Source organism: Delphinus delphis, chromosome 1 (assembly GCF_949987515.2).
Source record: "Delphinus delphis chromosome 1, mDelDel1.2, whole genome shotgun sequence".
NCBI classification, from domain to species: Eukaryota; Metazoa; Chordata; class Mammalia; order Artiodactyla; family Delphinidae; genus Delphinus; species Delphinus delphis.
In genome coordinates, this window is record NC_082683.1 from 34567017 (window position 1) to 34583146 (window position 16130).

Below are 16130 nucleotides of genomic sequence, written 5' to 3' on the forward strand. Positions count from 1 at the left end.
CTTGATTGTATAAATTGTACTTTGTTTATAACAATAATAATCATACTACATTGCCTCAAAAAAATGTTTAGGTTAGCAATATGAGGATAGTTATAGGTCAGCTAAGAGCCTCTTGACTTAACAGAGGGACGTGTGCTTCCTTCTACCTATATGAAAGTAAGGCTACACTTCTACTCTGGCTCTGGGGTCTCAGGATGCTAATGCTAACCATTCAATGTCTTTACGTCCTTAGTCAGGAATCAAAATAAAAAATAGAACTAAAATAGAAATTGTTATAAAATTAACTAAATAAATAAAATAAAATATTCTAACATATAACAGATCTTAGGAACAAGTGGGAAGGCCAAGACTTAGAAAACATACTTCTCAAGCATCTTTTCTGATAACAATGGTATGAAACCAGAAATCAACTACAAGAAGAAAGGTGGGAAAAAAAATCACAAATATGTGGAGACTGAACAACATGCTACTGAACAACTATTGGGTCAACAAAGAAATCAAAGGAAAAATAAAAATTATCTGAAGACAAATGAAAGTGAAATTTTGACATGCCAAAACCTATGAGATGGGGGCTCCCCTGGTGGCGCAGTGGTTGAGAGTCCGCCTGCCGATGCAGGGGACACGGGTTCGTGCCCCGGTCCGGGAAGATCCCACATGCCACAGAGCGGCTGGGCCCGTGAGCCATGGCTGCTGAGCCTGTGCGTCCGGAGCCTGTGCTCCGCAATGGGAGAGGCCACAACAGTGAGACGCCCGCGTACAGCAAAAAAAAAAAAAAAAAACACCTATGAGATGCACCAAAAGTGGTACTAAGAGGGAAGTTTATAGTAATACAGGCCTACCTCAAGAAACAAGAAAAATATCAAACACTCTAACCTTACACCTGAAGAAACTAGAAAAAGAAGAACAAATGAAGCCCAAAGTCTGCTGAAGAAAGGAAATATTAAAGATCAGAGCAGAAATAAATGAAAGAGACTGAAAAGACAATAGAAAAGATCAATGAAACTAAGAGCTGGTTCTCTGAAAGATAAACAAAACTGACAAACCATTAGCTAGACTCACTAAGAAAAAAAGAGAGAAGGTAATGATAAACTCAGAAATGAAAGAGGAGAAATAACAACAGATACCACAGAAGTACAAAGGATCAGAAGAGAATATCATGATCAAGCTATACATCAACAAATTGGACAACCTAGAAAGAATGGATGAATTCTTAGAATCATATAGTCTTCCAAGAGTGAATCATGAAGAAACAAAATCTGAATAGATCGATCACTGGTGCAGAGATTGAAACAGTAATCAAAAACCTCCCCCAAAACAAAATTCCAGGGCCAGATGGCTTCACAGGTGAATTCTACAAAACATTCAAAGAATTAATACCTATCCTTCTCAAACTATTCCAAAAAATAGTTGAAAAGGAAGGAGCGCTTCCTAACTATTTTACAAGGCCCACATCACCCTAATACCAAAACCAGACAAAGAAAACACACAAAAAGAAAATTAGAGACCAGTATCACTACTGAACACAGATGCAAAAATCCTCAACAAAATATTGGCAAACCAAATACAACAATACATTAAGGATCATACACCATGATCAAGTGGGATTTATCCCAGGGATGGCAGGGTGGTCCAACATGCACAAAGCCATCAATGTGCTACACCACATTAACAAAACGAAGTATGAAAACCATATGACCATCTCAATAGATGCAGAAAAAGCATTTGACAAGATTCAACACCCATTTATGATAAAAACTCTCAATAAAGTGGGTATGGAAGGAATGTACCTTGACGTATTAAAGTGCATATATGACAAACCCACAGCTAACATTATACTCGATGGTGAAAAACTGAAAGCTGAAACAAAAGCTTCATGAAACAATATCCTTACCACATGTGCTATTTTACAATCTGTTCTATTATTTCATTAAAAAGAAAAGCTGGTCACAATTTATTCAACTGATTTTACAACCACCTACAGTTTGCAATACTAGAAAACTTCTCTAGGATGAACTATATCCAGGGCTGCGATATGTTAATACAAGCAGTTCCCAACTAAGGATCAGAATCTTTCCAACCAATGCTCATATATTAATTGGTTATTTGAAATTTGAAACATATCCCATGAAGTAAGGTAGTTGGGAAGGAAAGTAATATTTACTGAGTAGTTATTAAATACATTATCTTACTTATTTCTCAACGAATGATCTTGAGAAGAAGAAAATATTATTCCATTACACAGATGGGAGAAGAGTGAGGCTTGGAGAGGTCAATAACTTATCCAATGCAGTAAAGATGGCTCTTGACCCCAAGTCATCTGACTCCAAAAACTGCTCTTTCTAGCATACTAATACATCATTTCCTTAGGTTTATGACAGCTTACTCCAAACCCCCATTTCTCCAAAACACGAAACTGAAAAATCTGCATTCAACCCAAATTCAGTAGGATCCTATAGAACCTAATTACTACTTATGGGGATAATCTATGTAGAGGTAATCCTTGACTATAACTTAGGCTCTCAAAACACATTCTCCACAGGGACAGCAAGCTCCTTAACTCCGCAGTTTATTCCTAAAACAAACACAACAATGGGAACAGAATTCTCAGTGACTTCAGAGCAGCAGGGAGACAAAGGAGATGGGAATTGCTGGAGATATTCCCAGCACCACTAGGGAAAATACAGGCATTTCCAGTGTGGAGAGTAATGGAGGTGGCAGTGTTGGCTCTTGTGCCCTCGCTGAGCGATCTGCCTCATTTCCATATGTGTTCTGCTTCTAGGCCTGACAAGGTGAAAGATGAAAATGAAAAACCAAAAACGAAAATGGAAAACCAAAAGCGCCTCACTCCCCTCCCCCTGCTGGTACAAGCCTGCCACTAGCTGTCCACATTCATAGGGTGACAGGAATCCTAGCTTCAAGCCTCTAACCTGAGTTGTGGCTCACCTGGGAGCAGAGGCCACATATTTATACCCGTGTGGCTAAAACCTTAGGGTCTGCAGAGCTTTAGGCCCAGGAAGAATGAAATCTGGAAGCAGCCATGTTCTCTCTCTCCTCTCCTCTCCGCTCTCCTCCCGAAGGAGAAAGGGTCCCCTCTGCTCACCTCAACTTTGCCTGCCTAGTACGTTCTTTTGGACTCCACCATCTATGGCTAGGCGCCCCAACCCTAAAGTATGAGCAAACAAACACCCTATTAGTATTTTATTTGTAGTTTTGGAGATTTACAGTTTCACAAGAAACACTGATTTTTTTTCAAAAAATAGAAAAAGTTAAAAAAAAAAATCTATTGTCTTGGAAGAACAGAACAAGTCTCTTCAGCAAGCAATGGGCCAATTCAGATCGGAGGAACTAGTGAAGTAAGTTAGATATAGGAAGTTCCGATTTATCGTTTCAGGAATAACACAAATGTCTTCTTGTCCAGTTGTGTAAGGCTCCAAATGGGCCATCTCAGCTTAAGACTGGTAACACACAAACAAAACACAAACAAAGCCTCCAGGGTCCCATCGAGTGTGAACGCAGGGGTGGCTCACTCTCCAGGAGGCTGCATCTGTTTACAGAACTCATCAAACTGCTGCTGCTCCAGTTCTGTCATGACTCTGTTGAGGGCATAGATCTGAACGGGAGAAAAGACATGTTAGCAATGGAGGCAAATGCTTAGTGTATCTTCAGACACAAGAGGCTGTGTCATTTGAAAATGCCAGAACTGCATTGGTAACGCAGGGGCAGGAGAGGTAGACAGTAACTCCACTGGGGAATCAGATAAGAAGCAGTGAGGCAGGTGACTGATCAGGCCTTTAAAGGATCGGTAGGATTTGAACAGGTAGAGACTGGGGAAAGGACATAGGTGATGGGGGAGTGGATATTATGATTAAATAAATATAATGCAAAAGTACAGCATTAGTTCTGGAAACTTCAAGTATGCTAATATGGAAGATATCATGGGGCTTCCCTGGTGGCGCAGTGGTTGAGAGTCCGCCTGCCGATGCAGGGGACACAGGTTCGTGCCCCGGTCCAGGAAGATCCCACGTGCCGCGGAGCGGCTGGGCCCGTGAGCCATGGCCACTGAGCCTGTGCGTCCGGCGCCTGTGCTCCACAACGGGAGAGGCCACAACAGTGAGAGGCCCGCGTACCGCAAAAAAAAAAAAAGATATCATGGAATGGGGTTTGGGGAGCTGGAGAAAGCAAGAAAAGTATGTTAGGGCCTTAAATGCCATGCCAAGGAATCTGGACTTTATCGGGCTGACTCTGGAGAGAGAAGTGTGCAGGGAAGCAAATTGATTATATCTGTGCTTTGAGAAAGAAAACTGGAGACCATGTGAGAGATGGAGTTGGGGAGGAGAGATTATAGGCATTAGGAGACACCTATTACAATAGTCCAGGAGGAGATAGTAGGAACATGACCCAGGGCAGGCAGTGGGGTGGAAAGAAAACTGTGAGAGACATTCTAAGGTGAAAGGCAGGGTGTCTACCTTATTGCTCACCTTGCAGTAATCAATTAATCCACCAAGGGAAGAGAAACAACATAAAGCTTCCACATTTGTATAGAAGAAAAAAAAGAAGGACCGTGTTTGTGTGTAGGGGATAAAACTTGAGTAATCAAAAAGAAGGGAAAAAAACCTGAGAAGTGAGACAAATAGAAAATACAAAATAAGAGCAGAAATGAATGAAAAAGCAACCGAATGTACAATAGAGAGGATCACCAAAACTGCAAGATGGTTCTTAGAAAATACTAAAGAAAACCCTGCAAACCTCTGACAAGACAGGTCGAGATAAGAAGGGAGAAGGCACAAACAAACATTATTAGAATTTAAAAGAAGCCATAATTACTGACACAATGGAGATTAAAACAAAACTTATGAACTCTGCGTCAATAAGTTTGAAAACTTAAATGATCAAAACTGACTAAATAGAAAGCTTGAATAATCCTACAATCTTTTTTTTTCCCAATTTTAAAAAATTTTGATAAGATTCTATAAGCTTGGGACTTCCCTGGTGGCGTAGTGGTTAAGAATCCACCTGCCAATGCAGGGGACATCGGTTCGAGCCCTGGTCAGGGAAGATCCCACATTCCGTGGAGCAACTAAGCCAGTGCACCACAACTACTGAGCCTGTGCTCTAGAGCCCACAAGCCACAACTACTGAGCCCATGTGCCACAACTACTGAAGCCCGCGCACCTAGAGCCTGTGCTCCGCAACAAGAGAAGCCACTGCAGTGAGAAGCCTGCGCACAGCAATGAAGAGCAGCCCCCACTCGCCACAACTAGAGAAAGCCCACGCACAGCAACGAAGACCCAACGCAGCCAAAAATACATTAAAAGAAAAAAAAATCTATAATCTTTAAGTAAAACGGAATTCCACGCAGTGATGAAAATGTCTCAAACAACAACACAAATGATTCTCAAAAAGCATAATACTGATAGTTAAAATGGTCAAGTTTTATGTATGTTTTACCATAAAACAAACAAACAAATAAATAAATCTACATGGTTAAAAAAAAAAAAAAGATGCTGAGTGAAGAGAACCAGTCACGGAATACGGTAACATATATAAAGTTCGGAAACATGCAAAACTAGACAGTATAGTGTTATGCTATAAAATATTATTTAGGGGTACGCACAGAAATAGTAAATTAATACAGAACAGCAAGGGAGTGATTAGCATGAAATTAAGGACCGAGGGTACTGCTAGTGGGAAGGCTGGGGACATGACCAGAGTGAGGCCTGAAGGGCTTCTAAGTTACTGGTCATGTTCTATTTCTGTAGTTGGGTGTTTGTTTTATTCATCTTCTTTAAGTGCACAAACACATTTTATATATATTATTTATATGTATTATATAATTAAGAATATATTAAGTATGAATATATTTAATATATTAAGTATTATAAGTATTATGTATTAAGAATATATTAAGTAATTCATTAAGCAGAGAAAGAACAGACTCAAAATGGGTCAAGGGTCCAAGCCAAGGAACGAGACTTTCAAGGACAGGATCACCAACAGTGCCAAATGCTGCTTCAGCTGCCAAATGGGCCTCTGTTCCCATTCACCCCTCTCATCTCTCCTTCTCATCTCACTTTCTGGAATGTGGCATCTATACAGAACTGAAGGGAAACTGTGTCTCCGCCTCCCCACAAGGGCTCTTGTCACATTCCTATCTTAGGAAACTGCATTCCAGGCAACACAGACAAAACAGCAAGGCAACTGTGGGGCAAAGCAGGGAGCAGGGGAGAAAGTCCAGAGACCTGTTTAGATGGCAGCCCTGCCCCTCTATCCCTTACTACCTAGGAATTCTGGTCCCAACACTTCACCTGAAGTGAGGATAATACTTTCTACCTCACAAGCTCATGTATGTGGTATCCCCCTTCCTTATTCCAGGAAGGATTTACAAAGGTCAGAGTGGGAGCAACAATAATGTACCCTGGTGTGAGGATTACATGTGGTGATGCATGTGCCTGGCACATCTGAGGAGCTCAACAAGGGCCAGCTGCAACGACAGTGCAAGTCCGGTATGACATCTTGGCAAATCAGCACAATTCACCTTCAAGTCCGCACAATGAAAACACAGTGACTCCTGATAACAACCAGTCGCTGCCATTTCTGAGCGCTTTCTCTGGGCCAGGCACTGTCCTATGTGTTTTACATACATTTCTATTCCTTACAACAATCTTGTGTAATTGATGTTATCATCCTCATTTTACCAAAAAGGAACTGAAGAATTGAGGTTCAGAGAGGTTAAGTATCTTGTCCAAGGTGACCTGGGAAGAACTGGAATTTATGGAGGAGTTGGGGTTTGAAGTCAGACAAGTAAGTGTAACCTGTGGAACCTCACCGGCAGGGTGTCAGTAAACACATGAACAATGTCCTCAACAACATTATCGCTGCAGTGTGCACAAAGGACAGTTTCCTAGGGCTGTTTCTTACAGCGGCCCTCCAACTTTCACCAAAGTGCTGAGCAGTAAAACCGTCTGGGGGCCTGTGTCCAGGTGAAGATGGGGAGGTGAAGGAAAGAGGGGCACAATCTGTTAGAACCCAGGTCCACAGCTCTCAGACAGTCTGCCTTAATCCAAAGGCAGATTTCAGTTTATGGATTAATTTCAAACACACTATTAAGTTTACTTATTATGTTTATGTCGGCCTCCCCCGCTGAATGCACGCTCCACAAGGGCAGGGACTCCTCTGTTCCTACAACAGTGCCTGGCATGTAGTAGCAGTTCAATATTGTGAGTGAATGGATCAGATTAACAAAAATTTAAAGTCTGACACTATTAAGCATTGGAAAAGAAGTGAAGAATGAGAACTCTCTCACACTGCTAATGCAGGTGCAAACTTGTACATCTCTCTGAAAACAATTTGGCAACGGCTAGTAAATTTGAAAATGTACCCAATAATTCTACTTCTAGTTATATATGCCCTTCAGGAATTCCAGCACAGGTGCCCAAGGAGACATCTAAAAGTTTTTCACTACACCATTGGTTGTAACAGCAAAAAAAAACCCTATAAATTATTTAAACATCCGTTACCAGAAGATGGGGTAAATATACTAAAGTGGATTCATAAACTAGACTACTATTAGCAGTGATGAGGAATAAACTAGATTCTTACTTACATTAACATGAATAGTTCTAAAAAACATAAACAAAATAAAACACGTGGAATTAGTTTAATATAAGATTTTAAAACACAAAAGAACATTTTATATTGTTCAAAAATATCTACTAATATTTGAGTGTAAAAGTATAAAAAAAATAGTGGTTGCCCACAGGGAGGGGAAAAGGAAATGGAGAAAGGGGACTTCAAATTTTTATGTAATTTTTACTTATCTTATTTAAAAAAGACTCCAGGCAAATATGACAAAATGTTAAACACTATCAATCTGGGGTACTGAGTACCCAGGTGTTTGTTATAATATTCTGCTTTTCTGTATTTTTAAATTTCTAAAAAAAAAAGAAAAGAAACAAGCAAAAGAAATAGAAAGAGGGAAGACTGCGGGAAGCTTTTTCCTGATATTAAATGCTAAAATAAAATATTCATGTAAACACTCAGGTTGATTTTTAAGTGCAGACTGAACAAAGGAACATAGTGTTGGGTGTAGAGCTTGGGCCTCTACTTCACAATTAGGAGGAGCAACTCTCCAGGCCAAATCCAGGACATCTGTACTAGGGTGTGTGACACTTGCTCTCTCTCACTCCCTTACAGGACCCCTCCCTTACATGTCCCTTCTCTTTTTTTTTTTTTTTTTTTTTCTGGTACGCGGGCCTCTCGCTGTTGTGGCCTCTCCCGCCGTGGAGCACAGGCTCCGGACACGCAGGCCCAGCGGCCATGGCTCACGGGCCCAGCCGCTCCGCGGCATGTGGGATCTTCCAGGACCGGGGCACGAACCCGTGTCCCCTGCATCGTCAGGCGGACTCTCAACCACTGCGCCACCAGGGAAGCCCGTCCCTTCTCTTTTTCCTTTCTTCCTTCCCTCAGGTCCTACCACAAAAGCTCTGCGCCAGGAGTCATCTGGAGGCTATCTGGTACCGGTCGGGGTTCTGACACTTGGCATGTGACTCTGGAATCTCAGTGATCTCCTCTGGAAACCTGGGATAACACCTGTTTTGGCTGGATTGGCTGGAGGCAGGTAGGGCTCCCCGTCACAGCTCTATCTCTCTATACCGGCATCATCTCCAGCAGACTACAGGCATACAGGCCCTCCTTACTCTCACCTCTGCTCTCTGTCTTTGCTTCAGCTCCTGCTGGGCTGATTTCTGCTTGGCCTTCTCAACTCTGCTGACAGCCTCTTTAACTTTGGTTTTTTCTTTACGTGCAGGTGGATCCATGACTTGCCTTCTGTATACTTCTTAGTCAGCTCCGACCTGGATGGTACAGAAGAAGGCGGATCTAAAAACAAAAAAAGAATGAACGAACGAACTTCCATTCACTAATGCCCTACCTCAGCCCCTTCCTTTGGCAGGGGAGGCAGACGGGCCCGGGGAAAAGGGCGCTGCATTGGAGGAGTAAGACCTGAGTCCCACTGCCACCACCTCGCTGGGTGTCTCTAGGCAAATCTCCTCCCCACTCTGAGCTTTAGTTTTCCCCGTCTGCACAATGGGACAACAGTCCATCCCCTGGCCCCCTCCCACGAGCTGCCGTGTGAGCACCAAATGCGAAGAGCCCTGTGAACGGTTTCCTACACTGTAGCGCGCTGCATCCAGCGTGGGACTGCCATAATTACGAGGACACCGCGACCCAGAGGGACCGACCGGCCGAAGTCTCGAAGCGGGTGGGCGGGGAGCCCAAGACTCGCGCGGCCTCCAGCCTCCGGACCAGGGCTTTCCCACCTCTGCCCTCCCAGAGGGTTACGGCCCGCTCGGCCCGAGGGGCCCGCCCTCCGCCACCGCCCCGCCCGGGCCCAAGCCCGGCCCCAGGAGAGCTCCCCTCCCGCCGCCGCCCACTCCCGGTCCAAAACGGCGGCTGGAGGCGGGCGGCGCTCGGGAGTCGGGGCCTTCCCTCCCGGGTCTCGGGACTCGGACAAGGGCCCAAGGGGGAACCCCCGCCTTCCCCTACCTCCCAGCCTGCAGTACGAGCCTGCCGCGCCTCGGACTGGGCGGGGCTGGGAGGTGGAGGGCGGGCAGGAGCGTCGAGGCCCCGCCCACAGGAAGGGCTGCGCGTGCGCGGAGAGCGTGTCTGGACGCGCCGCATCGGTGCCGGTGCTGGAGCTGGAGCTGGAGCTGGAGCTGGAGCTGGAGCTGGGGCAGGGTCGGGTGGGTACCAGTAACAAAAGCTTTTCCCGGGAATACTTTCTGGGACAGACGCTAGGCTTTGAAAGGTGAGATCTGAAACCTGGGACTAGAATTGTAACCCTCTGAGCCTCAGTTTTCAATTCGGAAAGTAGGGATGATGATTGCTGCATTTTTTAAAATTATTATTATGTAATTTAGGCAGTAAACATGGTCTATTTTTGCTTCTTTCCAATAGAATACATTTGATCACTTTTTTTTATACAGCAGGTTCTTATTAGTCATCAATTTTATAAACATCTGTGTATACATGTCAATCCCAATTGCCTGATTGCCGCCTTCTTGATTCAGAAGCTTGTTAGGAAGATCAAGTGAACTCCTGTTTACCATAGTGCTTTGAAAAGGGAAATCGTGATGGAAGTATAAATAGCCAATATAAACAAAGAGAAATGTTCAAGTTCACTGATAATCGATAATTTTAAAATTACAATTTTATAACTATTCACAATAATTTTACAAATTGAAATAGCTGGCTATCATTTTTCATTTATTAGATTATCAAGGATTGGACAAAATGGTAGATAAGTACTTTGACAGCAGAAATCTTGTACAGTCTAATAATAACGACAATAATAACTACCTCTCTTCTGGACTTATATTACAGGCACTGTTCATAGAGCTTCACATTTATTAACTCATGTATTCCTCATAATAAGTACGTATAATAGTGTGAATATATAATAATATACTATTATTGTTCCCATTTTACAAATAAGGAAACAGAGGCACAGAGAGTTTGTGACTTGTCCAAGGTCACACACCCAGTAAGTGCCCTAGCAAGTATTTCATCTAGGATTGAGGATAGGACAATGGCCGATCCAAAAGAAAACGTGTTCAAGCCTACTCCTTTTGTTCCTTTAAGGATTGGGCAAGAATTGAAACAAAGGATGGATTCTAAGCAACAGCGAAAGTGTAGCCCAGATGGACACTCATATTTTCAGTCAAAGTGTAAATTATCACAACACTTTGGGAAGCCAGTTTAACACAGCATTTCAAAAGCCTTGAAAATGAACATGACCCCACAAAAAGACAAATACTGCATTATTCCATTTCTATGAGATAACTAAAATAGTCAAACTCTTAGTAGAATGGTGATTGCCAGGGACTGGGGGGAGGGGAAAAAGGAATTGTTCAATAGATATAGAGTTTCAGTTTTGCAAGATGAAAAAGTCCTATAGATCAGCTGCACAACAGTATGCATATAGTTGATACCACTGTACTGCACACTTAAAAATAATTAAGATGGTAAACCTACCTAAGGAGGTAAAAGACCTGTACTGGAAAACTATAAGACACTGATGAAAGAAATAAGACACAAACCATTGGAAACATGTACTGTGCTGTTCATGGATTGGAAGAATTAATATTGTTAAAATGACCATACCACCAAAGGCAATCCACAGATTCAGTGCAATCCCTATCACAATACTAAGGGCATTTTTCACAGAACTAGAACAAATAATTTTAATATTTGTATGGAAACAAAAAAGAGCCCAAATAGCTAAAACAACGTTGAGAAAGGAGAACAGAGCTGGAGGAATCATGCTCCCTGACTTCAGACTATACTACAAAGCTGCAGTAATCAAAACAGTATGGTACTGGCACAAAAACAGACACATAGATCAATGGAAGAGTATACAGAGCCCAGAAATAAACCCATGCACTTATGGTCAATTAATCTACAACAAAGGAGGCAAGAATACACAATGGAGAAAAGACAGTGTCTTCAATAAGTGGTGCTGGGAAGACTGGACAGCTTCATGTAAAACAATGAAATTAGAATATTCTCCAATGCCATATACAAAAATAAACTCAAAATGGATTAAAGACCTAAATGTAAGACCAGAAACAATAAAACTCCTGGAAGAAAACATAGGCATAACATCTTTGACATAAATTGTAGCACTATTTTTTTGGATCTGTCTCCTAAAGAAAGGAAATAAAAGCAACAACAAACAACTGGAAAATAATTAAACTTAAAAGCTTTTGCATAGCAAAGGAAACCATCAACTGAATGGGAGAAAATATTTTCAAATGATATGTTCAATAAAGTGTTAATATCCAAAATATATAAACAGTTCATACACTCAATATCAAAAAACCAAACAACCCAGTCAAAAAAATGGGCAGAAGACCTAAATAGACATTTTTCCAAAGAAGACATACAGATGGCCAACAGGCACATGAAAAGATGCTCAACATCATTAATCATCAGAGAAATGCAAATTAAAACCACAATGAGATATAATCTCACACCTGTCAGAATGGCTATCATCAAAAAGACACAAATAAAAAAATGTTGGTGAGGATGTGGAGAAAAGGGAACCCTTGTACACTGTTGGTGGAAGTGTAAATTGGTGCAGCCACTGTGGAAAACAGTATGGAGTTTTCTCAAAAAACTGAAAATAGAACTACCATATGACCCAGCAATTCCACACCTGGGTATATATCTGAAGAAAACGAAAACTCTAATTCAAAAAGATACATGCACCCCAATGTTCATAGTGTCATTATTTACAATTGCCAAGACATGGAAGCAACCTAAGTGTCCATCAACAAATGAATGGTTAAACAAGATGTGTTTTATATATATATATATATATATATATATATATATATATATATATATATTACACAATGAATATTACTCAGCCATAAAAAGGAATGAAATTTTGCCATTTGCAGCAATATGGATGGACTTGGAGGGTATTATACTAAGTGAAATAAGTCGGACAGAGAAAGACAAATACTGTATAATATCACTTATACGTGGAATCTAACAAATAAAACAAACTAATGTAGTGACTATAACAAAAAAGGAACAGACTCACAAATTAGAGAACAAACTAGTGGTAACCAGTGGAGAGAGGGAAGTGGGGAGGGGCGAGATAGGGGTAAGGGATTAAGAGGTACAAACTATAAATAAGCTACAAGGATGTATTGTACAACACAGGGAATATAGTCAATATTTTGTAGTAACTATAAATGGAATATAATCTTTATAAATTGTGAATCACTATATTTTACACCTATAACATGTAATATTGTACATCAATTATACTTCCATTAAAAAATTTGTTTAAAGCTTAAGATGGTAAATTTTATGTTATGTGGGGTTTTTTTTTAACCACATTGAAAAAAAAATAAGCACAACTTTGACTCAGCAACTACACTTTTAAGTTATCCTAACTAAATAATCAGAGACGGTGCTATTCCTAAGAGTAAAAAACCAAAACAATGAAAATATTTATAAATGGGGTCAATTAAATAAATTATAGGATAGCTATAATGGGATTCTATGCAGCCAATAAAATGACACAGAAGAATTTTTTATGTAATAAAATGTTTTTATTTTAGTAAATGAAAAAGTTACAAAGAGGCATATACAACATAGTCACAATATTTGTTTTATTGTTTCAGAAAAGATTATTATATACACATGAAAAAGGGGCTGGATGGAAACACACCAAATTACAAATTGAAATTAAGAATGGAGATTATTTTTATCTTCTTTGTGCTTTTCTATATTTTCTAAAATTTCTACAATGAACATTTAAACTTTAGCAAGATTTATACTTTCTTTTACATTTTTGTCACATTGTACACTTTATAAAGTTCATATAAACTCTGGATTAGATTACAGCTGGAGACAGGGCAGAGACTTTGGAAGGCTTTACAAAGCCAACAGAAACAGACTGGATATCGGGTATTAAGTAGTGGAAAAGCCAAACTGGAAGATTGGAAAAAGAGTGGAGCCACTGATAAAAGTTATGATGAGTTGGCTTGGGAAAGGATGAGGAAGAGGATAAGTCAGAGGTGTGTGAGTGTGTGTGTGTATGTGTGTGTGTGTGTGTGTTTGTGTGTGTGTGTGAGAGAGAGAGAGAGAGAAGAGAGAGAGAGACAAAGAGAGACAGAGACAGAGAGACAGAGACAGAGCGTGCTAGTTTACACTTACAGGTGGCAATAAGCAAGACAATTTGTCCAGTAAGTATAGGGCTGCAGAAAATCACAGGTGTGTAGATACTGGTTTGGGATTCTTCATCAGGAAGGTGAAGGCTGAAGCCAGGAGGGAGTGAAAGTCCCCTCTCTGTTCTTCCTCCATGAGTTTATGATCTCTCTTTCTCTCTCTCTCGACCATCAACAGACGCTTGGACAGTCTACAAAATTCCCTGGTTGATTGAGTCAGTGTTTACATGAATATAACTATTCCTAAGAGTAAAAAAGAATATTTTTACAGTGTATACTGTACTAAGATTACATTCACTTTATTAAACAACTCTAAACAACTCTACAACTCTTTTTTTCCTGGAGTCAAAAATTGCCTACTTTTTTCATTTGTGTAATTATCTATGCATCTACTGTTAATTATTCCATAAACTCTCCATCAGGACTATAAAACGTCTTTCTGTCTGGTCTCATGAATCCGATACTTTTCAACATTTTTTTCCCTTAGAGACATTCTTCCTTAGGCCTATCCTCCTCTCGCTCCAAGCTGTCGTCTTGGCTTTGCTATCCAACTGTTGTCCTGAGACTTCCCATAACCACATTCTGGGGACTTGCATCTCCTCTTCTGTACCAAATCCCCTGTCTCCTGGATATTCCTATTTGAGGCTTAGTCTCTCATTTTGAAGGAGCTCATTCCCCAGTAATTTCCCAGAATAAGTTCATGGGAGGTACATTTTTGAAACCCTGCTTATCTAAAGATGGCTTTATTTTGCTCTCACACTTGATTGACAGTTTGGCCGGGTACAGAGTTCCAGGTTGGAAATCATTTTCCCTCAGAATTTTTTTTTTTTTTTTTTTTTGCGGTACGCGGGCCTCTCACTGTTGTGGCCTCTCCCGTTGCGGAGCACAGGCTCTGGATGCGCAGGCTCAGCGGCCATGGCTCACGGGCCCAGCCGCTCCGCGGCATGTGGGATCTTCCCGGACCAGGGCACGAACCCGTGTCCCCTGCATCGGCAGGCGGACTCTCAACCACTGCGCCACCAGGGAAGCCCTTTCCCTCAGAATTTTAAAGGCATTGGTCCACTGTTATTTAGCTTCTCATGTGACTAGACTCTTGAGAAGTCTGATTTATTCTGATTTCCTTTACTTCTTATGTAATTTTTGCTTGTTCACTTGTTTCTGGAAGCTTTTAGGACATATATTTTTCCTTTATCCTTGATGTTTTGAACCTTCATCATGATAAGTAATAATAATGTAAGGCTTTTTCAATCACTGCTCTAGGTACTCAGGGGTCCCTTTCAATCAGGAAACATACTGTCTTCAATTCTGGGAAATTTTCTCTCTGTTAGATTCCCTTGTTTTTTTCATCATTTTTCTCTCATTTTCCATCCCTTGGTTTTGTTTATTCTAACTTTATAAGAGATTTTTTTAGTAGTTACATTTTTATGTATGTATGTATGTATTTATTTACTTGGCTGTGCTGGTCTTAGTTGCGGCATGCGGGATCTTTTAGTTGCAGCATGCAAGCTCTTAGTTGTGGCGTGCAGGATCTAATTCCCTGACTAGGGATCGAACCCGGGCCCCCTGCACAGTGAATGTGGAGTCTTAACCGCTGGACCACCAGGGAAGTCTGTATGAGAGATTTTTCTGAAATTTATCCTGTAGTTTTTCTGTTGAATTTGTTCATTTCTGCTATAAAATTTTAATTTCCAAGTGTTTTTCCTGGTTCCCTGACTTTCCTTTTGGTAGCCTCTTGCTTTTGTGTTGTGGACTCAGGATCTTCTCTTATTTCATGTTTCTGAGGATATCAGTTGTAGTTTTCTGACATTTTCTTCCATTTCTTAGATTGTCTCTTGTTGTTTATTTTGGTCTCTAGCTTTCAAGTTAGAGACTTTCCTCAGATAATAATACTAGCTACCATTTATTGGGTGGAAAGCACAGTTCTAAGTATTTTACATGTTTTAACTAATTTAATCCTTATACCCAATGAGTGAGTTACCATTTTTATCCTCAATTTACCAAAAAGGTAGAAACTACTGTGTATAAAATAAATAAGCTACAGGATATATTGTACAGCACAGGGAATAGAGCCTATACTTAATAATAACCATAAATGGAATATAACCTTTAAAAAAGTGGTTTATTTATTGTTCTGGTGTATGAGACTATGATAAAATTCTAAAAAGTCAATTTTCCCGAAAATATCAAGAAAAGCATAAAAACAAGTTACTAGTAAGGAGAATTCCTTGGTGGTCCAGTGGTTAGGGCTCTGAGTTTCCATTGCAGGGGGCACGGTTCCACGCCTGGAAGGGGAACTAAGATCCCGCATGCCACATGGCGCAACCAGAAAAAAAAATTTGCTAGTAAGGAAACTGGGACACAGAAAGGTTAAGCCTCTCATCCAGGTCA

General features: G+C 40.8%; 1 protein-coding gene across 3 annotated transcripts; it reads right to left on the reverse strand.

The window, feature by feature from the left end:
* Positions 1 to 3183: 3183 nt before the first annotated feature.
* Positions 3184 to 9584, reverse strand: SVBP (small vasohibin binding protein). 3 transcript variants are annotated; one of them, XM_060004304.1, is made up of 3 exons: positions 9544 to 9584; positions 8703 to 8877; positions 3184 to 3610 (listed from the first exon to the last, which is right to left on the reverse strand). In XM_060004304.1, the coding sequence occupies exons 2-3, from the start codon at positions 8814 to 8816 to the stop codon at positions 3524 to 3526; spliced, it is 201 nt and encodes a 66-aa protein (XP_059860287.1). In that variant the 5' UTR covers positions 8817 to 8877; positions 9544 to 9584; the 3' UTR covers positions 3184 to 3523. The 3 variants fall into 3 exon arrangements, with proteins under 3 accessions (XP_059860287.1, XP_059860276.1, XP_059860268.1); XM_060004293.1 differs by lacking the exon at positions 9544 to 9584 and adding an exon at positions 9240 to 9485; XM_060004285.1 differs by lacking the exon at positions 9544 to 9584 and adding an exon at positions 9171 to 9481.
* Positions 9585 to 16130: the final 6546 nt, after the last annotated feature.

What these genes read in the sequence shown, in the direction of transcription:
- SVBP (XM_060004304.1), bottom strand. Translation starts at nt 8,816, where the DNA reads ATGGATCCACCTGCACGTAAAGAAAAAACCAAAGTTAAAGAGGCTGTC. An exon ending in AGCAAAGACAGAGAGCAGAG is followed by an intron (nt 3,611 to 8,702) that starts GTGAGAGTAAGG and finishes TCTCCCGTTCAG; the next exon opens with ATCTATGCCCTCAACAGAGT.